This window comes from Pyrgilauda ruficollis, unplaced genomic scaffold (assembly GCF_017590135.1).
Source record: "Pyrgilauda ruficollis isolate IOZ18807 unplaced genomic scaffold, ASM1759013v1 scaffold72, whole genome shotgun sequence".
Classification (NCBI taxonomy): Eukaryota; Metazoa; Chordata; class Aves; order Passeriformes; family Passeridae; genus Pyrgilauda; species Pyrgilauda ruficollis.
Window position 1 is genome coordinate 798,257 of NW_024529044.1, and position 25,155 is coordinate 823,411.

At 61.7% G+C, this 25,155-nt stretch overlaps 1 protein-coding gene across 1 annotated transcript in view; it reads left to right on the forward strand.

The window, feature by feature from the left end:
• The first annotated feature begins 12,377 nt into the window (after window positions 1-12,377).
• Window positions 12,378-25,155, forward strand: part of SDK2 (sidekick cell adhesion molecule 2) — a 44,762-nt gene continuing 31,984 nt past the window's right edge. Inside the window, exon 1 of the mRNA XM_041485845.1 lies at window positions 12,378-12,931. Within this exon, the coding sequence (XP_041341779.1) occupies window positions 12,853-12,931 (79 nt within the window). The 5' untranslated portion in view covers window positions 12,378-12,852. The remainder of the gene's footprint in view (window positions 12,932-25,155) is intronic.

Below are 25,155 nucleotides of genomic sequence, written 5' to 3' on the forward strand. Positions count from 1 at the left end.
GAGACCTGGGAGTGCCAGGACGGCTGTGTCCCGTGCCAGCAGTTGTGCTCAGCTCTGCTGTCATTGTCACGGCTGCGCTTATGAATAAATGAAGTGCGAGCAAAGCGTCTGCCTAATGGCACGGTGACAAATGTGTACCAAAACCAGAGGGAAAAGGGAACAATTTGAGGAATTCAATTATTTAACAGAAGCTTGTTACTGCTATTGCACTGGGGACCCTCCTCCAGCACGGCCCTGGCTCTGGCAGGGGGTGGCAGGGAGTGTCCTGGGGTGCTGTGGAGGGCATTGGGGGCCACAGCTCCCTGGGGTTGGGGGCACACAGGATGGGGGTCTGCAGGGGCTGGTGGCAGTGGGAGGGATTCATTGGCACCTCGGGAGGTGCAGATGGACTCAAACTCTCTTGTGCTCAGCCTGATTCCTGAGGCTGGACGTGGCTTAGGGTCTCATCCTGCTTGGTCAGGACCTCGTGGGTCCAGCCCTGATGATGCCACAGTCCAATGTCACATGAGATAGGGGCTCACAGAGGGGGACAGGCACTTAAAATGGATTTAAATCAGTCCCACTGTCCCCAGTGCCCAGGGATGTGTGTCCCCATGGCCTGGCCACGATCACGTGAGTGTGGCACAGAGGACAAGGGGCACCAGCTGCCTGTCCCTGCTGCCTCCAGCTGAGGGCTCGAAGGGGCCATTCCTCCCTTTTGAGGTCATGGAGACCTCGAGCTCCACCCTGCACCGCAGCCAGCACTCCCTCCCCGGGGCTGTGGGGCTGTGCCACGTCCTTGTGCCAGGAGCCGGGGCCAGCACGGATCAGTGCCCACGTCCCTCCCCAGGCAGCCGGCAGTGACTGATCCTGGCAGGGGACAGGAGCGTGTGGATGTGGGCAGGCTCTGGCAGGAGCCCTGGGCTCAGGGGCAGCTCCCCGTGCCCGCCCCGCCGCTGCCTGGGGACAGCTCGCTCCGAGATCCATATGCTGGAGGAGATGAGCTTTATCCACCTCCAGCCTCCTCTGGCTGCAGCCCAGGCTCCGGCTGGAGCAGGGATCCTGGGCTCTGGCACAGCATCCCTCCATGTCTCCTTTCCCTCCCTGCAGCTCCGCGGGGCGGGAGCAGACCCGGCGGAGCCCCGTGGGACACCGGCGTCCTCTGCCTGATCACTCAGCCACAAAATCCAACAGGAGCGTGGCCCGTGCCGAGCACCATCCACCTCCAAACCTGCCCGGGGCCGTGCACCCACACCCGGCCACCCCGCGGTGACAGCCACCGCCCTTCCCAGCCCCCAGGGGACACCCATGGGAGCATTTGGGGCCCTTCTGCCAAAGGAGCTCCGGGTGTCGCTGCTCCAGCCCTGCCAGCAGCCGGGATGCTCTCTGGAGCTCCCAGCCCTGCCAGCAACAGGGATGCTCTCTGGAATTCTGGGAGGCAGAGCCTGGCAGGGCCGCGGGGCTGCAGCCGCTGCCAGGCCGGGGAGCTGTGCCGGGAACAAGCCCCAGCTCGGAGCTCCGCGGCTTTGGGTGCCCACCCTGCAGAGCAGGAACAGGAGAGCAGCCCTGGTGCGGGGATGTGCGTGCCTGGGCACCCCCTTTTCCAGCACCGAGTGCCCCACGGGTTGGGGGCCAGCTCGGAGCCCCTCTGTCCCAGCCCTCCCTCCCCGGGGTCCCTGCGGAGCCGCAGCCAGCGGGTGGCTGTTTGGAGAGGAGAAATATCGCGGCATCAATCCCAGCGGGAGCAGGGGCGGTGATTTAGGGGACCGGTCACCGCCGGAGCCGATGATGAGCTGCGAATCGAGGGGAGAGAAATCAGGCTGTGACACAAAGTGGCAGCTGCTCGCACGGAGTCACCCGCCCCGGGGAGGGGATAAATCCCGGCCGGCACGTTCCTGCTCTCCGGAGAGATGGATTTGGAAGGGAGGCAGAGGCTTGGGTGTGACTTATTGGCAGAGGAGCACTGGTGCCAGCTGGCAGGGGACCCCAAGGGTGATGGCACTCCAGTCTGGGACATCAGGGATGGAGGGACTCTGGTGTGGGACCCCGGGGATGACAGGATTCCATCACAGGACCCAGGGGTGCTGCTCTCCAGTGTGGAACCCCAGAGGTTCCAGGTGTGCTGTGTGAGATTTTTGCACCACACTGTCCCTGCTCTTCCTCCCAGCCCTTCCAGCTTCTTTAACTCTCATTTCCAAACAGGCCAAGAGGAGGGAGGAGGAGGAAAAGGACACTCCGGAGCCAGGGGTTTTGCTCCTGCACATCCCCTCCCTGAGTGCCAGATGGGCAGAAGGAAATGATCCATAACTCTTTATCTGGAAGTGCTACAGTGGGGCAGAGTCACCTTCACCCAGTGATTCCAGCTCCAGGGTGGGGGGCTGGAGAAGGGGGGTACCCCCACTCCCAGGACCCCCACCTTCAGTGCTCTGCCTCAGCAGTGGGGTCCCAACCAGGGCCCTCCTCCATCCCCTCTCTCCCAAGCCACCCCTCCGTCTCACCTCCCCGAGCCTGACAAACCATTCACAGGGAGATGATGTACGACTTGCTTGCTCATCTAAGTTTTCCTTTAAATGAGGTTTTTTTTTGGAGCAGCCTCACAAATCGATCCCCTGTCACCCATGCTCTGCTCCTGCCGTGGGTAACGGCAGGGAAATGGATCCCTGGGTCCTGGGGAGGGGCGGGGGCTCCTCCAAGCTGTGTCCAGAGCCTCTCTGCGCACGTGTGCCGGGGCTTGTGGCACACGTGGCTGCACATCAGCATTTCGTGGTGTGCACCCCGGCTCGGGCTGTATATCTGGGTCTGCAGAGCTTTATGACAACTGAAATGGAAAAGACAATTGGATGTCAAAACCTATCCCAGGAACCCATTTATACCCACTGACTTTTATGGGATTCCCACTGATTGATTCGAGCACCATAAAACTTCCCCCAGCAGCTCCCAGGCCTCCCGGCCGCGGCTCTGTAGGGATGGGATCGACTCCTCTGCCTGTACCCGGCATTCCTGGAGTGCAGCTTCTCCCCAGCTCCTTGGGGAGCAATTCCAGATCAGGGATGCAGACACCTGCCATCCATCCCTCTGCTGGAGCATCAGGCAGGATGGGGATGGAGGCCTTGGCTGAATCCTGCACATTTTCCTTGGGAAAATTCTTCCTAAGCCTCAGTTTTCCATTCCCAGTCACTTTTCCTCCTCTCAGAGGTGAACTTCACACTCTGCTGACAAGTGACAGCCCTCAGTGCCACCAAGGCAGGAGATGGGATGCTCTACACTGTCCCCAGAGGGACAATCCATCACCCTGCACGGGTGCCACATGTGCCATGGGCAGCTGGTGGCTCCAGGAAGCCAAAATTCCACGTGTGGGCACAATTCATCACCCCCAAAGCCCAGAGAGGCTCTGGAATCCTCCAGAGAATGGGACAGGGGGCTCTGCTCAGGAAAATCCCAATCAGAATCTCCCAACCCCCCCATTTTGCCCCTTTATTCTCCCAAATCCTAATCAGGCTGCAGAAATGGAGCACTTCTGGATAGAAAGGAATGGAATATTTCCAGTTGGAAGGGACCTAGATGGATCACCTCCCCACAGTCCCCCAAGCTGGCCAGAGCAGAGGATGTCCAGGGAACCTGTGCCAAGCAAGGCCTTCCCTGAGCTCCCAAAAATAAAATATTTCCATGTCAGAAAGCTTTAAAAAAGGAAATGGGAACCATAATGGAAAAGATGAGGAGTAAGGAGACGAAATTGGAATATTAAGTAGGGGAAAAGCAGTGAAAGGAAGGTTCTGGTGGGGGAAGGAGCGGGAAGGATGGGGGGTGTCCCCAGGGAGGGCACGGCAGGGGCTGGAGCAGGTCACCAGTGCCACCAGGAGCCACCGGCGGGCGCAGAGCTCGGCACAGCCCGCGGGGCTCCAGCGGCCCCGCGTGTCCCGGAGGAAGGTGACGGGGAGCCCTTCCCAGCACCCCCGGAGCCCTTGGCACGGGTGGGAGCGGCTCAGCCGCCCTCCAGCGCTCTCCTTCCCACGGCTGAGCGCGCTGACCTTTCCCGGTGCTCTCCCTGCTGCTGGAAGCGCCGGGAGCCGGGGGGAGGCGGCGGCCCCGGCCCCTTCCCCCTCCCCAGCACCTCCTCACATGGAAAGCTCCGGGTGTGCGCGGAGAGCTTGGACACAATCAGGACACGGGGACTGCAGCACAGGGACAGGCCGTGGGCGGCTGGCAGTGTCCCCAGTGAGTGCCTGTGACAGCAAGGAGTGATGGTGGCAGGTGAGGGTGACAGGCAGGGTCAGTCCTCCCAGTCCCTGCAGGGACTCCCAAGCTTTGGGCTGGGAAGGTTTTGTGTGGGCTCCTGCCACAATTCAGGAGGGGTCAGGCAGTGCTGGGCATGGGGTGCAGCTCTTGCACTGCCAGGCACTGCCATTGTCACACTGCTGCGTTTTGTGGCACCGTTGTGGCACCATTGTGTCACCGTTGCAGTGCCATGATGTTGTGGTTGTGTTGCTATTGTGTCACCGTTGTGTCACCTTTGAAGTCCCATTGTGTCACCACAGCATTACCATGATGTCATTGTGTCACCACTGCACTGCCATTGTGTCACTGTTGTGTCACCTTTGAAGTCACCATTGTGTCACTGTTGCACTGTCATTGTCTCGCCATTGTGTCAGCGTTGTGTCACCATTGCAGTCCCATTGTGTCACCCTTGCACTGCTGTGTTGCCATTGTCGTGACACTGTTGTGTCACTGTTGCATTGCCATTGTGTCACCACAGCATTACCATGATGTTGTCATTGTGTCACTGCTCCACTGCCATTGTGCCACTGTTGTGTCACCATTGCATTCCCGTTGTGTCACCATTGTGCCACCAATGCATTCCCATTGTGTCACCATTGTGTCACCATTGCAGTCCCATTGTGTCACCGTTGCACTGCTGTGTTGCCATTGTCACGTCACTGTTGTGTCACCGTTGCATTGCCATTGTGTCACCACTGCACTGCCACTGTGTCACTGTTGTGTCACCATTGCACTGCCATGACATTGAGGCTGTGTCACCATTTCATTGCCATTGTGTCACTTTGTGTCACCACAGCATTACCATGATGTTGTCATTGTGCCACTGTTGTGTCACCTTTGAAGTCACTATTGTGTCACAGTTGCACTGCCATTGTGTCGCCATTGTGTCACTGTTGCCCTGCTGTGTTGTCATTGTTGTGTCACTGTTGTGTTACTGTTGCATTGCCATTGTGTCACCACAGCATTACCATGACACTGTTGTTGTGTCACCACTGCACTGCCATTGTGCCACTGTTGTGTCACCATTGCATTCCCATTGTGTCACCATTGTGTCACCATTGCACTGCCATGACATTGAGGCTGTGTCACCATTTCATTGCCATTGTGTCACTGCTGTGTCACCATCCTGTAACCATTGCATTGCCATGACATTGAGGTTGTGTCACCATTTCGTTGCCATTGTGTCACCACAGCATTACCATGACACTGTTGTTGTGTCACCACTGCACTGCCATTGTGCCACTGTTGTGTCACCATTGCATTCCCATTGTGTCACCATTGTGTCACCACTGCACTGCCATTGTGTCACTGCTGTGTCACCATTGCACTGCCATGACATTGAGGCTGTGTCACCATTTCATTGCCATTGTGTCACCATTGTGTCACCACTGCACTGCTACACCATCCCTGGAGAACCATCACCACAAGACCCCCCCGTCTCCTGTCCCTCTCTCCTCCTCTCCCACCCCACCTCCCTTCCCACATCCTGCTCTGCTCAGAGCACCCTGGTTTGTCCCTGCTTTGTCCCAGTGTCCCCACCCCGAGGTCACCTCCTGCTGGCACACCAAACCCCTGCTCGAGCCCGGCCCCGAGCTCGGGGAGGCGGAGGCAGCGCGGAGCTGGGCTGAGCTCCCGGTACAGCGTGTCCCGGTGTCCCGGGAAGGGCAGGCACTCACCGCCCTGCTCCCGCCCCTCCCCACCCCCCGGATAAAAGCTCTGCTCCTGGAAAAAAGGATTTCGGAACCCGCTGTGCCTGTGCGGATAGAAACTCATTTGTTTAATAGGCAGCAGTTTGGCTTTGTCGTGTTCATTTAGTTTTTAATGACGCACAGTTGTGCCAATATTGATTTTAGCTTATAGGGACTCAAAAAATTTACTATCTGGAATTATCTGAAATGTAGCTGTTGCATCCAGAGGGCAGCAAGATGGATGTTTCCTAGCCTCCCTCCCAGCAAGGTGGTGGCACCAACCAGTTAGGAAGGGCTCTGTGTCACCCCCGTCCCCATCTCACCATGGTATAGCCGGGCTGGACCTTGTCCAGGGAAACTGAGGCACCAGTGTGTTCCCCCAAGTCCTGCCTGAGAGGTTGTGCTGAGGATTTGCTCCAGCTGTCGGCTCTTTCCCCCTGTATCCCACAGGGATGTTTGTGGAGGGCAGGAATGTGCTGGGGGAGCAGGGCCAGGGCTCAGACTTGCCCCTTCACCCCTCACCCAAACCTTGTCCTTCACCAATGGTTCATGAGCCAACAGCTCTTGGGGTGACCAGAGACAGCAAATCCCACCCACAGCCCCTTGGAAGCAGAATTCCTCAGTGGCAGCCAGCCAGAATCCATTTCCTGAGCATTTCCATGCTCCCTGGGGTAACACAGGGTGATGTTGGGGGTGTGGGGACCCCAGGAACACCCAGAGCCCCGGGGGGGAGAGGAGCCGAGCCGAGCCGAGCTGGCTGGAACAGCAAATGCAGCAGGATGGGTGGGCTGGGCATGGGGAGGGGCTGGGCAGGGACCTCTCCCTCCCCTCCTGCCTGGGTGCTCCCACAGACCCATCCCAACCCAATTATGGGATAATTCACTTTGAGGTTTGGCTGCTGCTGACGGGATTGATTGAGAAGCTGGTAATTACATCTCCCTAAAAGGCCCCTGGGGCTTTGTGGGAACACAAGTGGGGAAGGAAAGGCTGATTTTTATGGGGGGACAGGCCTGGGGAACCTGCCAGAGCCATGTGCCCCCCTGACTGTGTCCTCACTTGTGCCCACCCCCCTGCCAGGCAGGGATCTCTCACTGCAGCCTGAGCTCGGTGTCATCCATTATGCAGGTCTGTAAATATATTATTTACTATTTCCCCGATTTTCACTCATTATTTATCACCTGCAGGCAGGGCTGGAGCCCCCAGCCAGGATCCTGTCCCGCTGTCAGGGACAGGGCTCCCCCCTTCCCTCGGGAGAGGAGGGAGTTGGGAAGCTGCAGGCTGGGGGCCCAGGTACCCCCCGAGCACACCTGGAGGAGCTTCAGCTGCAGCTGGGTTAAATCTCCTCCTTGAGCACATCTGGAGGAGTTTCAGCTGCAGCTGGGTTAAATCTCCACCCTGAGCACACCTGGAGGAGCTTCAGCTGCTCTTGGTTAAGTCTCCTGTGCAGAGTAAAGTGGGGATGTGGGCTCAGTGCAGGTGCTCTGGGATGCCCACCCTGTGCCAAGGCTGGACCTGGCCCTTTCCAGGAGGGATGAGCCACAAGTGATGCCCACTGGGGACTGGTAAGGTGGGTTTTGGCCTCTATTGCTTTTGTGGGGTTCTGCTGGCAGGAACCCCAAATTATGGGGTATGAAAAGTGCCCAGGGCTGATGTGGGCACCCACAGGTGTGTGGGTGCCTCAGGTGGCGATGGCAAGGTCAGGGGTGCTGGGAGAGTGACAGCACACGTGACATCTCCTAGAAACTGATCTGGTGTCCCTCCCAGACTTTTTAGGAGGACCTGGATTTTCCAAAAAAAAAAAAACACTTCTGTGAGCTTTGGGTGTGGGAATCAGGGATGGGGTCACTGAAGATGCTCTGGCTGAGGGGAGAGGGTTTGGGGGGCCGCTGGCACCCCCAGCCTGGCCCTGGCTGCTGTGGGCAGGTCAGCAGTGAGGGCCTCAAAAACCTCAGCTTCTGGAAGCATGTGATTAAGTGAGAGCCTTGGATGCAGCCCCCAGCAAACCTGGCTGGTCCCCAGCTGCTGTTCCCAAGGAACGCTCCGAAGGTGGCCTTTAAATGTTAAGAAATCATGTTAAAATGAGCCAGAGCCTTAGTTTAAATTTTTAATCTCCTGATTTAAAAACTCAGCCTTGAGGTCTGGGCTGTTAGTGGGGGCTGGTGCTGCTCAGTGGGTGTCTCTGTGCTGGTGGTCCTGGGGTGTGGGGTCAGCTCTGCAGTGGGGGCTGCACCTTTGCCCTCCTGCTGCTGCTGCTGAGAGGAGCCAGCTTTTCCCATGGCTCATCCTGGGGTTTCTCTCGACCCTTTCCAGCCCGTAGGAAAAGGATAACTCGGCTTTGCAGGGTAGTGGAGGAGCAGTTTGTGTGTCTGGGGCTGGGGGTGTCCTGGTTACATGGATCCAGTGTTAGAAATGTTCCTTCCCCCCAACACCTGCAGCCTCAAAGGTGCTGTGGAGGAGGATTCACCGATGTGAGCTGAGGCATGGAGGGTCTGGAGCAGCAGGAATGCTGTTAGCCCCACCCTCATCCCCTCTCACACAGGGATCCAGGCGGGAGCCCCCCCATCCTGCTCGGTATGGGGGGACAGGCCCCGTCTCCGGCAGGAGCAGCTCCTGCCAGCTGCCCGGAGCTCCGGGGAGCCGCCCGCGCTGCGGGGAGGAGGATGAGAGCTCGGGATGGAGCAAAGGCTCCCGCCCTGCCCGCTCCCCCTGCTGGGACTGGTGCTCTCCACCCGGAGGGTGAGGGGCGTCCCGGGGGGCTCAGTTAGGGGGCTCCGAGCAGGAGAAGGAACCTCAGTGCCAGCACAGGGGTTTGGGAGCCGTGGTGCTGCTGCGTGTGCCAAACCCTCGTGTTTGAAGGGGAACCGGGGCTGGTGGGGGTCCCACCGTCCCCACATCCCCCCCCTGGAGGGGTGGGACCCTTAACCCCCCCCATTCCAGCAGAATGGAATTCGTGGAATACTTGGGCCCATCTGATGGGAGCAGGGGGGTGGCAGCCAGGGAGTCTGCAGAGTCTCTGGCCCTTTGTGTCTCATTCCCAAAGCTCTCCAAGGAGAGAGCCAGCTCCTGCTCAGCCGTGGGAGTCCTGCCCCCAGTGCTGGAGATGCTGCTCTGCTCTCTGCCCGCTCAGAGCCCCCTCAGCACCGAGCACGGCCTTGAAGGAAGATCTTAATTGAGCTGAGATGCCCCAAACTGCTGATGCTGGGAGACAGCCCCAGGGCTGGGGTGAGGAGCAGCCCTGGCAGGAAGGAGAGGGCGCGCTCCTGGTGCCGTTCCTATCCTCGGTATTTTTTTAGCTCATCAAAGATTTAAGATGTTTCTGTTCCAAGCCGGTTTGGAGGCTCCTTGCACAGCACCCCAGGGCAGTGTAGAGCCCTGTTTGATGCCCTTCAAGGAGTGGCAGCTTCAGCCCTGCCAAAAATGGGGCATTTGCCTGCGTGTGGCCTTCCAGGGCTGGGGAGGGCCCTCAGGGCCCAGGGAATGGTGAGGTGGCTGTGACTCACCCCAAGCTGCAGCTCTGGGGAGAAGGGCCCTGTGCTAAGCCCAGGTTTGAAGAGAGCAGTTAAATGATTGCAGAGGCTGCTCCGGCCTGCAGCGCTACCCTGGGTTGACTCTTCCAGCAGAGCTGACGCTTCTGGAGAAAAAAGCCCCTTTCAATTTTTATTACAAAACCAAAAAGGTGTTAGGGAGCCTTGCTGCAGCTGGAGTTCTCCTTCCTGTTAGAAACGGGCATGTTACTGCTGTTCTGGATCGTTCTGCCTTCCCCTCCTGCCTGTGGGAGCTCGTTACCCTGCTGTCCGTGAGGCTGCCCAGCCTCCCGGATCCAATTTCTCTTCCCTGCGCTGCTGCTGACAGCCTGTGGTTCCATCCATCTCCTCTCCCCTTTGATAACGGAGAAGGACTGAGCTCCTGGAGTCTCTCACTCGCAGGCAGCGCTTCCGACCTCTCCTTGCACTTCCCCGCCCTTCCCCAGCGCGGGGAGCGCGGACGCTGCTCTGCTCCAGGAGCAGGGATGCTGCTGGGAGTCAGTGGCTCCTCTGAGAAAGACGAGGGATGCTGAGGACAGCTGAAGCTCTTGGCTGTTGTCCTGCAGCCTCCGGATAGTGCTGATGGTCCCCAAAGCTCCTGACAACCCAGCAAAGACTTTTTACATTTCAAACAAAGCCTTGATCTTTTTTTGGAACTTGCCTTGGTTTCAGACAAGAGTTTTTAATTCAAGCCCAGCGCCGTATTTTGGGTTTGACTTTGATGCGCCCTCTTCAAGCAGGAGGCAAAATAACAGCGTTCACATTCGCAAATAGCCCCGGGGCGGGCTCCTGCTGCCCGCGGGGCCGGCCCCTCCTTGGCCGCGGCTCCGGCCGCAGCTCGGAGATGCGCAGCTGCCGGGGCGGGCTGGAGACCCCCGTGCAGGGGTTACAGAGGAGCTCAAAAACCCCTTTTAGAGAAGTCTTGGCGAGGCAGGAGTCGTGTGATGTGGCTCATGGTGGTCTGTAGGGATGTGCTGTCACCATTCCTGGTGTAATTACGAGTGGTGCTGCCCCAAATTGTAGGTTAAGTTGGGATTCTCAGTAATGCTGGTGGAGGAGGGGGCCAAAACTCATGAGAGATGGAGAAATGTCCTGTGTGGGGCAGGGTGACCCAGCAGCACGGGGAGGACACCCTGGAATGCCCTCAGGGACACGGGTGAGTGGCAGTGTGGGGCCCTCCCTGACCCCTGGGATGTGCCAGCAGCCCCAGGCTCCTCCACACGCTCCTGGAGACAGGTGTGGTGTTACCTGCTGGAACTTGCTCCTGCTTGGAGGGGTTTGGGCAGAGGAGAGCTGGCATGGAGCAGGGAGGGAGGGATGTGCTCTGGTGGGAGCACTGCTGTGAGATCCAGACTCAATCAGTCTGGGTGACCGTGGGGAAACAGGTACCTGTGCAAGTGGGTAATAAACTACTCACAGCTCAGAAAGATTAATGGTAATAACCATAAATCAGTGCCGGCACCAGGGTCAGGCCCGGATTTATGGCCCTGGAGACAGGAATTCCTGTTCTTCATGGAACAAAGCCCTGATCCTGAAGGGGCCTGGCAGCGTGCTGAGTGTTATTGTGGCTGCAGCGGGTGAGGAGGTGCCTGGGGAACGGGTCTGAACCCCCGATGGGGCTGAGCTCACCCCTGCAAGGCAGCCTCTCCCTTTGCTCACTCCAGCCAGCAGCGGGAAACACCTCCCTGAGGGGTGAGCCAGGATTGCTGCCTCCCACAGCACATTGATCCCGTCATCTCGGCTGAGAATGCCAGCCACGGAGCTGATTAATGCCGGGGTGGGCAAGAGCTGGGTTATTGTTCAGTCTCTCTTCAAGAGGTCGATGGGAAATTTGGCAGGAGCTCTCCAAATACGCAACGTGCACACAGGCGTTGTCCCCCCAAGGGCTGTGCAGGATTTCCACATGAGTGTTACATTGCAGTGGAAATGCACTCCGGGGCTGGGCATTGTCACAGGCACTTGTATCACTGCCTGTGGGAGAGTGTTCCCTCCGTCCCTGCCCTGGTGTGACCCGGCACTGCCGGGGCTGGCTTCAGGCTAATCTGCTCATGCTTTCGTTTCACCCTGATCCTTGCAGGTCCCTTGGCTCAGAGGTGCCGTGTGTGCTCAGGAGGCTGATCCAGAATTCCGGATGGATATTTCCTCCTGTGCAGATGGTGCAGGTCCTTGGGTGTTAATGCTCGGTAGCAGCCGTGACTGAGCTGCTTTCCCCCACCTAATGCAAGGCACTGTGCTAGCAGAAAGCACAGACATCTTTGAAGGATGTGTGATCCTGTTGGGAGCTCTGGGCTTGAGGAATTGAAGGATCAGGCCTGATGAGGTGGTGTGTTGCCAGGGAGGTGCTGCTGGGTCATCTCTGGGGTTAAAGGTTTTGTTGGTTTTTTTTTGGGGGCGGGGTTGTTTGTGAGAACCCTAAAACGTTTGCTCTGGTAATCCTGTGTCATTGAGTTCTGCCTTACAGCTACCTGAGGGATGTGCTGTGTCCCCTTCGCAGGGGTAGAGTGCTGATGCTCTGAGTGCTGTCGGAGGGACTGGGGCAGCGAGCGGTGGGTTAGGGTGGGAGCTGCAGACAGGAGCCGCTGTTTCCACAGCGGGGGCACCGGGAGCGGGGGGGACCCGCCCGCTCCGCACGAACCGGGGGCGGCCGGTGGGGACGCGCCCGCTCCCTCCGCGGCCGCTGGGTAGCGCTCGGGGCCGCGCCGTCTCCCCGCCTCCCCGGCTCGGGCTGCCCCCGGCTCCGCCGAGCTCCGCCGCCGCCGCTCACTCCGCCGCCGCACAGCGCAGGAGGAGCAGCAGCGGCCGGAGCGCCGAAAGGGGTCGGCGCGGCGCCGCCAGCCCGCCCGCCGCGCATGGCCGGCGGCTCCGAGCGGGACCCCGCGCCGCCGCCCGCCGCTGCCGCACTTTCCCCCGTTCCCCGCCGGGGACGAATCCTCTCTCTGTCGCCCGGAGCCGCCTAGGAGGGGATGTCCCTCGGCAAGAGCTGAGCCCTGGGGAGGGGCCGCCCCCCGCCCCCAAACTTTTCGCTCGGCCCCGGAGCGGCGGGGACCCGGCCCCCATGGAGCCCGGGCGGGCAGGAGGGGCCGGGGGCGCGGCGCCCTGCGCTTCCCGTCCCCTTCCCTGACGCGGGGCGCAGCGCTCGGGGAGGGGCTCGGCTGCCGGCTCCGCTCCGGATTTGGTGGTCCCGGCTCCGCACGTCCCTGGGGAAGCTGCCGATGGTGGGGAGCTGCCTGCGGACCGCCCCCAGCCCCACGAGGAGCCTTTCGCCCCGGCGCTTTCGCCTCCCCCTGAGCAGCGCTGCTGCGGGGATCCCTGCGCCGGAGCCGCCCGGATTATAAAGTCGGGGAAGTTCTCCCCCCGCAACCCCCCCAGCTTGTCTCGGCAGAGCCATGGCCCGGCTCCGGAGCTGGGGGCTGCTCTGCTTCGCCGTGCTTGCCCTGCCCGGCCCCCCGGGAGCCGGTGCCCAAGGTAAGGGGATGCGGGGGACGGCGGGAGACGGGGGGACCCCGCGCTGCACCCCTCAACCGAGCCTATTGCCACTCCGGGCTTGGGAGATCGGTGTGCCAGTCGGGGGATGGGAGCGAGGCGGCTCCGGAGCTCCTACCGGGAGAAGAGCGGCATCCGTGATTCTCGCAAAGCCTCCCCGGAGCCAGGACTCGGGGCCCGCCGGTGCCGGGTGCAGCGCGGTGCCCGTGGTGGTTCAGGGGGACGAACAGCGTGGCTCTGCCTTCCCCTTCCCCTTAACTGCCCTCAGGCTGGGGATGGGGGGAACGTGTTGCTCTGAGCGTGAGGTAGAGTCTGTGCTGGACCACCTTCCGTAGAGTCAGCAACCCCGAGGGGTGAGCGTCGCCCATTCCCCCCCTCCACGGGTACCCCCGTTGTACCACAAAACCCGGGGTGCGAGTTTGGGGGATTCCCAGGGAGCAGCTCATACCCTGATATTGGTCCTGTCGAATTCCAGTGGCTGGTACGAACTGGCAGGGGGCTGGGGGGGTCTGCACCCCCATCCCCTGTGGGTGCCTGGGGCTCCCACTGCAGCCCAACAACCCCTGGGGGCTGGCGGCAGGGTGAGCCCCTCTCTGCTGCTCGCCCTTTGGGCTTGGGCACAGCACAGGCTGCTTTTAGCTGCTCCGCTAGCCCACAGGGATAGAAAAATAGTTTGTGGCCCTTTGGGGCGCAGCTTGTGTTCAGAGGGGCCAGGGGGACCCTGTGGTGCCCTTCCTGGCCGTCAGGGTCCCTGCGGGCCCAGAGAGGAGGCTCCCGGCTGGCAGGGCTGCAGCGTGGCTGCCTCTGTCCCTGCGCTTGGACTGAGCAGATCCAGACGGGAAATGGGGGGGCACAGCCGAGCGCAGCGCCGGGGGTCCTCACCCACGACATTTCTTGCCCTTGTTTGTGGCAGCAAGTGGAGCCAGAAGTCCCTGAGCGCTCTCGTGCTCCCGCTCCCCCTGAGCCTCCCCCAGCACTGCTATAATTTCTCAGTAATTAAGTTCAGAACATAACATCTAAAGCGGCAGTATATTATCCGGGCAGGCCCTGTGTGGGGAGCTCTGAAGGTCTCTTTGATTGATTCACTCCCTTGCCGAGTTTCTCTTCTCCTGGCTGGCGTCTCCAGCTGCTGGGTCCCCTGCGATCCGTTTGTTCCCTGCCCGCGGGACGGGCTCCTGGGGTGACCCAACCTCCTTCCATTTATCCGTGGGGCTCCGGGGTCTCGCTGTGGGGTGGAAGATGTGGGATGCCTGTGCCCCAGCGCTCCGGAGGGGTGGGGAAGGGGCTTCGCTCCTCTCTCCTGGCGCAGCAGCCGAGCTTTGCGGCTCTGGCTCTCTGCGGCGCGTGTCACGTCCTCGCGGGCGCTGTGACATTGCTCGGTGCTCGGCCCTGGCGAGCTGGACGAGCCGGAGGGATCATTCCCAAAGCCTGGCACGTGCCCGCCTCCCCGGCCGCGGGTGGCACTGGGGACACGCCAGCAGGGTCACCTCCCCACTGTGGTGCCCGTGGGGTGCCGGCGCTCTCCGCTGCGTGCCTCTGGGATGGACAGGGAGCGGGGTGACGGAGCTGGGAACAGCTCGGCACGGGGCTCCTCCAGGCTCCGGTTTGTCCCACTGCGGTGGGGCAGGCAGAGCTGGCAGTGAGGGGCAGCAGCGCTTTGTGCCAGGGCTATTGATTCTGGCAGCCAAGGAAAATGGGATCAATCGGGAAGGGAAGGAGGAGGCGACAGCACGAGACCTCCCCAGCCGGGGCGCAGGGGCTGCCCGGGCACGGGGTGAGGCACTTTCATACCTGTGCTTGGTAAAAAAAAGGTCCCTTGCTGCCCGTGAGAGACAGAATGGAAGTTTAATTACAGCCCGTCTGTGCTCTGTAATTATTAATTACCCGTGGCAAAAAATAACTTATTGATTAGGGGCCTCGCGCTAATTACCCGGAGCCCAATGCGGAGCCGGGGGAAGGCTCAGCCGGCAGCGCTGCCCGGGCGGGAGCTGTCGCACTGCGACCTGTGCTGGGCCTGGGGGCTGTGCCAGGGCTGGGGGCACGGGCAGCCCACCAGCAGAGGCCCCTTTGGCTGATGAACAAGGCAATAAAGGGATCCCCAAGAGCTGGGGGGAGGCTGGGGGTCCCCAGCCCCCTCCTGCTCACTCTTTGTAGATTTTCTGACACCCAGAGGTGCAATTTCCCCACACCCAGTGCTGGGGACACAGCCTGGGACCCTCCGTGCGGGCACAGCACCTCTAATGGGATTGAGGAGGCTGTGGCCAGTCCCAGGAGGGATTTGGGCAGCTTAAGGTTCCAGACGGGATTTGGGGCAGGGGCCTGCCGTGGGCAGCTTCCACCAAAGAGGCTTATTAGAGGTGGCAGCAGGGAAGTTCCAGCATCTTCTGTCCCCGTGCGTGCAGCCTGGGCACGTCTGCACACACGGTGCCCTGTGGGACTGGGCGGGAGGGGGGCAAGGAGGAGCCCCTGCCCTTCCTGCGGACGTGATGCTGGTGCCAGGCTCACGCCAGGGCTTTGGTGATGGGAGCTGCTGGTTCCACTGTGCCGGTGGCATCAGGGCAGGAGGGGATGGCCCTGGCTCTCCCGTCCCTGCCAGCAGTGCCACATTCGCTGGTGACCTCGTGCAAGGCACCAGCTCAGGAAGGAGAGTGGCTTTTAGGGGAGAGGAAGGGAAGATTAAAATTTGATGCTGCTTGGGAAGCCATTAGTGCCTGGGCACAGCGATGATGAAATTTTGATGACCTGATAACAGTGAAGGAGGGGAATACAGTCCTGTCCCAGGCAGGCTGTGTCACTGTGCCTGTCACTGCACTGGTCCCCGAAGGTTTGGGGTGCCAGCTGAGGAGGAGAACACGCAGGATGAGAGCTGGGATGGAAATGGGAGCTCGTACCCACATCCAGCTGCAGCGCTGGTGGCAGAGAGAGCTGGCGGTGGCTGAGCAGCTCCTGCCCCGGTGCCATCCGGGGACCAGGGTGAGTGACAGCGTCAAGTGCTGCTCGTCCCTTAGTGACGGGGACTGGGCTGCGGTGGCATTTCCGCTCAGCGGGAGCACAGGCAGGAGCTCGAGGAGAGCGGCAAGGAGGGAGCAGGAGGATGCTTGGCTGCTTGAGAACCTGGGAAAGCGCTGATAATTAAACCGCGAGGAGGGAGGCTGGCGGTGCTGTGACGAGGGGTGACCCTGCCTCTGTGCCTCTGCCGCTCCACGAGCTGTGTCCTTGTCCCCAGCCTGTGCCTGTGGCTGGTTTCTGCCTGGGGATGAGCTCCAGCCACACTCACATCACTGTAGGCCCTACACAAGCTGGTTTGGGATGTGTTGGTTGCAGCAGCAGCACAGGCAGTGCCTGGGGTGAAATGGCCTCGTGGGGCAGCACCATGTGGGAGCAGAACCCGCTGGGTGGGTGGGTGGGTGGTGGAGGGTGCCCTCCCCTCTGAGCCCATGTTACTGCCCCAAGCTCGTTAACGAGTGGCTGGCGTGTGGCTGGGTGAGAAACGGCCGGGGAGAAATATGCTGCTGTCAGTGGTGATGTGATTGTGCTAACGAAGGGCGAGCTGAGCCCCCGCGATGCCCGCGCTTGTGCCAGGGCTGGTGGCTCCACTGGTCCCTTGTGGCACTGGGCCTTGGGCTTCCAAAGCAGCCGAGGGGATCCAGCAGCCCTGGGGAGCTGGGGTGGCTCAGGGTGGGGGACACTGGGGTGTCCTGGGAGCTTCTCTGCCGGTGCAGTGGAGTGTGGCACGGAGCTGCTGGAAAGGACATGGTGCCAGGACCACTCAGCTGTGCTGGTGATGCCAGGGACCATCCTCATCCCCATGGCTGCTGCTCTGAGCTGGGGTTTCCCCCATCCATGGGGATGGATTCAGCCTCAGGATGTGTTCCTATCACAGCAGGCAGGAATGTGCTGGCAGCAGCTCCCTGCTGTGCTGGCCATGCTTGGCATCCCTACCGCCCCCTTGGCATCCCTCACACCCCGGGCATGCTGGTGATGCCACTGGCATGGGCACTGCCCTCAGCACCTTCTGTGGGTTTGGGGACTGGCTCTTGGGGTTCATTTCCCACCCCTACTCCCAGCTTTGGGGCTGTGCCCTGCCCCCCTCACCTTGCAGCCCCTCTCTCCAGCCTGACTCCCAGCACCTGCCTGTGCCCCGGGCAGGCAGTGGCCCCCTTGGTGGCCCCCGCCCCACCCACCCCTCGCCCCCAGCCCCGGGGGTGCAGGAATGCCTGCCTGGAAAGCCATGCCGGGCTCGGGTTGCCTGGGAACTGGGAAACCTGATCCCTGGGAACGGGGGCCGAGGGCAGGGGACATTCCCGGGCTGCAGCTGGTCCCCAGCCCCCTTTGTCTCTCTGCTCTGATGGGGCCCCCAGGAATGGAGACTTGGGGCGTGGGGGCTCGAGCAGGGCCATCCCTGGGGACGCTGTGGATGCTCCGGGGTGTCACCTTCCTGTGTGGATCAGTGTCACCACCACGGGCTAGGCAAAGGGACCAAGGCCAGCTTGGACAGGGCTTGGAGGAACCTGGTCTGTGGAAGGTGTCCCTGCCATGGCAGGGATGGGACGAGAAGAGCTTTAAGCCCCTTCCAACCCAGCCCATTCCATGACTCTCTGAAGGCCCCAGGATCAGCTGCTGCTGCGTGCCAGCAGCTGGGCATCCGGGCTGGCCGCAGGGATGGCACGGTGGCCATTCCAGGAATGCTGGAGTCCCCTGTGCTGAACCACCCTCCCTTCCTGCCAGCCCTCATTGTCCCCACCACCCACCCTGACATGCAGCAGCTCCTGAGCATTCCAGGAGCTTCCCTCCAGCCTGGGCAGCGCAGGGAAACTGAGGCACAGGGCAGGAGTGGTGGTGGGGACAGTGGGAAGGGGACAATGGGGCTGGCTGCTGTCCTGCAGCCTGGTGGCACTGGGTACAGCGGGAAGGGGACCCGGGCACACGTGAGCTGATCCTTTGGCTCCTGTCCTCTCTCCCTGTCCATGAGGAAGCCCCGGGTGCAGGGAAGCCTTGATGACTTTGACCATTAGCAGAAGAAGCCGCTGAGCTAATTTTAGCCCTGGTAGCTAATTGCTTTCTGCACTGCTGGGTGAGCCCACAGCCCACGAGTCCTCGGCTGTAACCTTGAGCCCTCCCAGCTCCGTACCCGGCAGCACCGAGGTCCTGCCAGGGCAGGGAGTGGGATGGGGATCCTTCTGTGGGATCACTGGGCCCTGGAGGGGTTTCTCTGGGGCATTGGGGTTTACAAAGCTGGGAGGGGTTACAGTGCCTGGCAAGGTCCTGCTGCCCGCAGCTTGGAGCGGTGGCCCTTGTGTGGAATGGGGACATGTAACGTGGGAGGACTGTTGAGGGTGGCCATGAGCTGTGGACCCCCAGTGGTGGGACTCCTTCAGCTTCATGAAGAGAAATGCTGGGTCCAAATTCCCTTAACTGGGAATTGCTGGATCCAGAGGGCATTTCCCCAGGGCAAGAGTGAGGCTGGGGACACACGTGCTCCCTGTTCCTGCTGCAGGGATGGAGTTCTTCCCGGGATGGCTGCAGGCACCTGTCCCTCTGTCCCCACCCTGCAGGGCCACCCCGCAGCACGTCCCAGCTCTTTGACAGGAACCTGGGGCACGGGCTGGGCAGTGCTGGGGGTTTATAGGGACATTTGTGCTCCTTCCAGGAGCCCGTGTCCCCCTGCAGGGAGCAATCAAGCGCTGGGTGCCATGGGTGGCTGCCCCCCGGGTCTCTGCAGGGTGGGACACTCAGTGCTTCTCCTCCTCCTCCTCCTCTTCCTCCTTGCCTGGGCTTATCAGGAGTCAGGTTCAGAGCTCGGAGGGAGGTGATGGGTCCTGCATGGACCTGGCATCCCCAGCTCCTTGCAGTCCATGGAGGGCTGGGTGGGGATGGAGCCGGATGTGGGCACAATGCCGGCTCTGGGCCCAGGGTGGGGATGGGAGGGATGGATGGATGGATGGATGGATGGATGGATGGATGGATGGATGGATGGAGGGGGTTGGGACCGGCAGACACAATAGCTCTGGTTTCATCACCCCGCCTCCTGCATGCCTGAAAAACAGCTGATGGCCGTGACGGGGGATGAAATGGGATTAGCTGCTGCTTCCAAAGGGAGCGCGTCCTGCCGAGCCGGACAATGCTCCCGCTGTGCCCCGCGTCCCACCGCAGCCCTGCCCAGGGCTCGGCGCTGTCCTCTGCCCTGGCTGTCCCCGGGGGGACCTTCCGCACAGGCTCCTGGGGGTGCTGGAGAGCCCGGGGTGGCGTGGGGGCTTCTCGGTGCCGCTTCCAGCACCGAGCAGCTCCCACGGGAGCTGTTGGAGCGGCAGGAGCTCGGAGCTCTCCCGCCCCAGCGAGCACCTGGAACCTCAGTGAAAGGGAGAAGCGAAGCCCGTGGCACGAAGGGGTTTGGCAGGGTGGGCAGCTCTGCCCTGGCCCCCCCGGTCGGTGCCGGGGGCCCGCGGGGTGTCCCGGGGCGGGAGCCACGCGCGGCCGCAGCTGCGGCGCTGCCGGGGCGCGCGGTGCCGTGCTCGGTGGAGTGAACTGATGTTTATTTTGATAATGAGTTCTCAATGCGTTCGCAAGCTAATAAAATCAACTCATTAGGGTGGGATGTTTCACTCCGAGCTCTGCCGCCCTTGGGAGAGCCCTCCCCGCCGGCTGAGCACCTGGAAGCGCTCGGCAGCCGGCCCCGGCGGGGAGGGAGAGGATGAGTGCCTTCATCGCCTCCTTGTCTCCGTTTTCCTGGAGAGCAGCGGGGCTGTGCAGGGCGGTAGAAGCAAGAGGCGTGCGGGGAGCAGGGCACGGAGCTGCCGGAGCCCTCGCCCGGGGGCGCCGGGGGAGTCTCGCTCGCTTGGCTTCTCCCCATAAGCTTCACGTCAGGCTGGAATCGCTGGCGCGGCGTTGGCTGGAAAAGCCCCTCTGGCTGGGAGAGCCACAAGTGTGTGAATAAATGCGATGACCAGAGTTTGCTGCGCTGCCCTGGAAATTCAGGGCTGTCCGGGGGGGAATGCCAGGCTGCCTGTCCCTCCCCCACCCCGCCAACAGGGCTGTCTGGGAAGGGAAAGCTTTGGAAAAAAAGCTCATGTTCGCCGTCATGCTACAGCTATTTCTATTTCAAGTGAGCAATGCAACGACTAATTAATACTTAGGAAAAAGAAAGTCTGGGCAACACCCCAGTGAATGGGCCAGTGCTCGGGGCCCGCTGGCTCGGGGCCGTGCCGCGGGAGGGGGACTCCGGCCACCAGCGCCTTCATCCCGCCTGGCACGGGCAGGGGCAGCTGGCAGAGCATTTTCCATCCCGCGGGGCTGGCGACTCGATTGCGTCAGTGCCCTGGGAAGGGCTGAGCGGGGTTTTTCTTGTGGTTTCTCTCCTCTGTTTTTCTTCCCCCGCCGTTTTTTGGGATGGGCGACGCCGCCTCCTTGGGATTCTCGGGGCCAGTCTGGGAAGCGGCTGTTGTGTGTCTGTCTGTCTGTCTGCTGAGCATCCTGCGGGGCAGGGGGGGGTGGGACACGGGTGTCCCTGGCAGGACGGACATCTCGGGTGCTGCTGTGGCTCCCGCAGGGCAAGGCCTGTGGCTGCTTTGCTTTCCCAGCCCTTCACGGCCGCTGTGAGCCCGGAGTTTCGCAGCGCAGGGCTGTGCTGTCCTTCCAGGAATTCCTCGAGGATGCACTCAGCGCGTTCCATGGGCCAAACCCAGCCCCGGCCTTGTGTGTCACTCCGTGGGGTGGGTGACTGGGGACAAGGTCCGGGATTTTGGGACCTCCGCCTCGCTTGGCAGCTGCGTGTGGAGCTGTTCCTGCCAAATCTGTGTAGGGAAACTCCGGGCTCGGCTGGGAAAGGCTGAAGCGCAGGACGGGGGATGCACTTTGACCCCTCTCCTGCTCGGGCAGCGTCCGGCTACTGGAGGGGGTCTGGAGGTGATGTCCGTCCATCCTTCCCTTCCTCCGTGTTTTAGAGCCTCTCCCAGGAAAATCAGCCGCAGGATCCGGCCCCTCTAATAGCGTTGAGTCACTCTCCGGGTGTCCGTGACTCACAGCAGTGACCCAGATACGGCTGAGCTGCGTAATCGCGGGCTTCGGAGGGATTCTGCCGTCGGAAGGAGTTTGCTGGGGAAGGAAGGACTTTTGTCCAGAGCCTGGAGCTCCTTCAACTTCCCCAGCTGGGGACGGGGCTGTGTCCTGTGGGGGGACAGGCTTGACAGGACAATGTCTGTCCGTGCCACCCGCAGCAGGGCAGCCCTGGGGGTGTCCCCTGGGCTGGGTGGGCTCCTGTTCCTTGTCCCTCCTGGGCTGGGTGGGCTCCTTCCCCTTGTCCCCTCTCAGCTGGGTGGGCTCCTGCCCCTTGTCCCTTCCAGCTCCTGGCATCTCCACGCGTTTGGGTTTGGAGCTCCTTGCCCCGGTGGGGACGGGGCTGTGTCCTGTGGGGGGACAGGCTTGACAGGACAATGTCTGTCCGTGCCACCCGCAGCAGGGCAGCCCTGGGGGTGTCCCCTGGGCTGGGGGGGCTCCTGTCCCTTGTCCCTCCTGGGCTGGGTGGGCTCCTTCCCCTTGTCCCCTCTCAGCTGGGTGGGCTCCTGCCCCTTGTCCCCTCTCAGCTGGGTGGGCTCCTTCCCCTTGTCCCCTCTCAGCTGGGTGGGCTCCTTCCCCTTGTCCCCTCTCAGCTGGGTGGGCTCCTGTCCCTTGTCCCCCCTGGGCTGGGTGGGCTCCTGCCCCTTGTCCCTTCCAGCTCCTGGCATCTCCACGCGTTTGGGTTTGGAGCTCCTTGCCCCGGGGCCAGGATTGGGATCGCACTGCGGGGTCGGCGGGGGCTGCCCGGTGCCTCGGAGCACAAAGCTCTTCTTGTCACCCCCCGGGCTCGGGGCTGGGCAGGCACAAGGCGGCCGTGTGTGTGTGTGTGTGTGTGTGTGTGTGACTGTTTGGGGTTTCCCGGGAGGGAAATGTTGGTTTTTCCAGCGGCACGGATGGGCAGGCACACAGCCCCCTCTGTTCCCAGCCGTGGGGCTGAATAAATCCCTGTTTCCCGGCCAGGCTGATGTTTCTCCTTTGGCTGTGGGAGCAGTTCAAGCCTTACCTTATCCACCTGGCTGTGTCCCCAGTGCCACAGGGATGGGGACTGAGGGCTGTCCCGGGCTCTGGTCCATGGGACGCCTGAGGGGATGATGCTGGCATGGCCCTGGCTCTGCTGCAGCAGGCAGAGGAGGGTTTTGGGACCTCTGATGGCCGGGGACATGGGTGCTGAGGTGTTGGGGAAAGGATTGCCAGGATGAGACTGCAGGGGAAGGAGGTTTCATCTCCAGCACTGCTGCTGGGAGAAGGGAGATCCTGAGCAGTTTTCCAGCACCCCTGGTCCTGGGGGAGCCCCTCCCCTCAAGCCCCATCCCTGGAGGGGCTCACCTGGGCATGGTGAGGCTGCCCATGGCCCCCTGAGCCCGCCAAGAGCCCCGGCTGTGGAAGAGGAGCTTGTTATGGAGCCATCCTGCTTTTAATTAACAAATTAAAATCCTAGTTAACAATCCAGCCCCAGGGCTGTTGGAGGCTGGGAGAAGCTGGAGCGTTTGTTATGGAAACAGCAGTTAATTAACAAATAAATAAATAAGTATGGGCCTGGAGACAGATGTGGGAGGAGGAAGGGGAGATGGCAGCGTGGTCGGGGTGTCCCACTGGCTTGGCCTGGTGGGATGCAGCGAGGGAGGAGGACATCCATCCATCCATCCATCCATCCATCCATCCATCCATCCATCCATCCATCCATTTGTCCTGGGGGCTGCCATGGTCCGGGTGGGCATTGCCAGCTCCATTCAGAGCCACTGAGAGCAGGGGGCTCTTGCTGCCAGTGCCAGGACAGATCTGGCCACGTTCCACTTGCCAGGGCCACCTTGGCTGGGCTTGGGGCTCCTGGTCTCTGCCTGGGTTTTCCTGAGCACTGCCAGCTCCAGGAATCACCCCCCGCAGCCTCTACCCCCACCCTGGGACAGGAAGTGCCAGGACAGATCTCCAGCAGAGATGGATGAGGGATGACACCGGCAGAACTGCCGTGCAGCCCGCAGGTGACACCAGTGCCACGCTGGGGACCACAGGAGGAGAGGACAGCGCCGGGGGCATCGCTCGGGGGCTGCTCCTGCACCCCCAGGCAGGGACTGCGTGGTCCCCACTGGTGTCACCTGTGTCCAGGACAGGGCTGTGGGGAGGATCTGGGCAGCGCTGGCTGCTGCCAGGGAGGGGGTGCTGAGGCCGTGGCCGTGCCCTGCAGTGGTCAGCTCGGATCAGCCACCAGGATGTCACCGAGAGCTCCGAGCGGTGGCTGCTGCCAGCGGGGATTATCACCACGGGCGGCTGCTGGGTGCTGAGGGCCCTGCGGGGGTTTGGGGTCACTGTGCTGCTCCCTGAGGAGCTGCGGGGTCACCTGGAGGTCTCACTGCCAGTGTCACAGGCAGGGGTGGCCATGGGATATGACCCAGTGCCACGGGCAGGGAGACTGTGGGATGTGACCCAGTGCCATGAGCAGGGCTGGCTGTGGGATGTGACCCAGTGTCACGGGTTGGGATGGCTGTGGGATGTGACCCAGTGTCACGGGTTGGGATGGCTGTGGGATGTCACCCAGCATCACAGGCAGGGCTGGCTGTGGGGACCAACGTGGGGATGTGAGCCGCTGCCTGTGTGAGGACGTGGGTGGCTGAGGGGTCACTGTGAGGACATGATCCCTCTGCCAGCCCATACCAGGGCCCTGCGGGATTTTTATGGGGTGAGGAGGGGGCAGAGCCCACGCCCCTCCTGCAGCTTCACCTTTCCAAAGGCTTAGGGGAAGGAAATCAGTTTAAGCTGCAGCTCTGCAAATCCTGCGGTGTCACACGGGCGGGAGCCATGCTCTGCTGAGCAGCTCCTCCAGGTCTGCCTCTCCCTCAGCCTCCCCCTTAATCCAGTTACCACACCTCAGCAATCGGTTTAGGGCATGTAGGGAACCCCAAATCCCCTCTGAGGGAGCGCAGGGAGCGGCCCAGCAGTGCTGGAGCTCTGGGCTCAGCCCAGCTCCTCTCTGGGGAGGTGAGGCCAGCTCCAGCTCCCCTCCTTTGCCAGCCCTCCTGGGCTCCTGGGCACACATCCTTGCACCCTTTATGGGAGGTGTCCCCACAGCCCCAGAGCTACCCCCGACCCAAAAATCCTTTTTCTTGTGTCAGGGAGCTGCCAAAGCAGCTGCACAAGTACACGGGGGCTGGATGGAGATGAGCTGCCCGTCTCCAGCTGGGACAGCTGTGACCTGAGCCAGGGACAGTGTGCCCATGGCCAGCAGCCCCTCGTGCTGCCCGTGCCCCTTCCCCACGGCAGAGCAGCAGCTCCCGGAGCCGTGAGCAGCCGGGCAGCTCGGAGAGGCACCAGAGCAGAGGGTGTGTTCTGGCAGCAAGGTCACCGCAGGGCACGTGCTGGTGGCAGACGGCTGGAGGGCACCGGGTGCCAGCCTTGGAGCCTCCCAGCTCTTCCCTGTCACGGGCAGGATAGGCACAACACCTGGAACGGCTCTGGGCTCTGCTGTTGGAGGGATGTAGCTGCCGTGAGATGCTCCTGCAGTGAACAGGGCTTGGAGTACCCTGGGATAGTGGAAGCTGTCCCTGCCATGGCAGAGATAGAACTGGATGGATTCTAAGGACTTCCCCAACCCAAACCACTCAGGCTTTGGCTGGCTCTGTGATTTTGGCTGTGGTGGTGCTGGCGTGAGGAGGATGGAGCTGTCCTGCCCTGCTGGCATCCCCTTGGAGGCCGCAGGGTGTGGCTCAGGTTGCTCTGCACCTGCCCAGGTGTTGGGAGGAGGCGAGCAGGGCTCAGCCAAGGTTCCCAAACCACGCTGACTCATCCTTGGCTTCATCTTTGGCACTTCCAGCCGGGGCCTTGTCCCCTCGGTCCCCGCCTGGCAGCACCGTCGCGCTCCGCGGCTCCCCAGGTGCCGGCGGCGCTCGGCATTTCAATTCCGTGTTTGCTTTTTATTAAGGGGATGGAGCCGTGTCTCAGGAATACTAATGGCTCTGGCAGCGCTGGAGAGAGCCTCCAATCCCCCTGCACCTGCCACCTGCCACCGAGGACCCCGGGAGGGACTGGCCTGGGGACACCGGGAGCACCTCGGGCGTGGCGGTGGCTCCGTGCCCTTGGGGACACAAGGGCCATTGAATTGACCTGGTGGCTTTAGCAGCATCCACTGGGAGATTGATGCTTCCCCACCTCACCTGGCACCT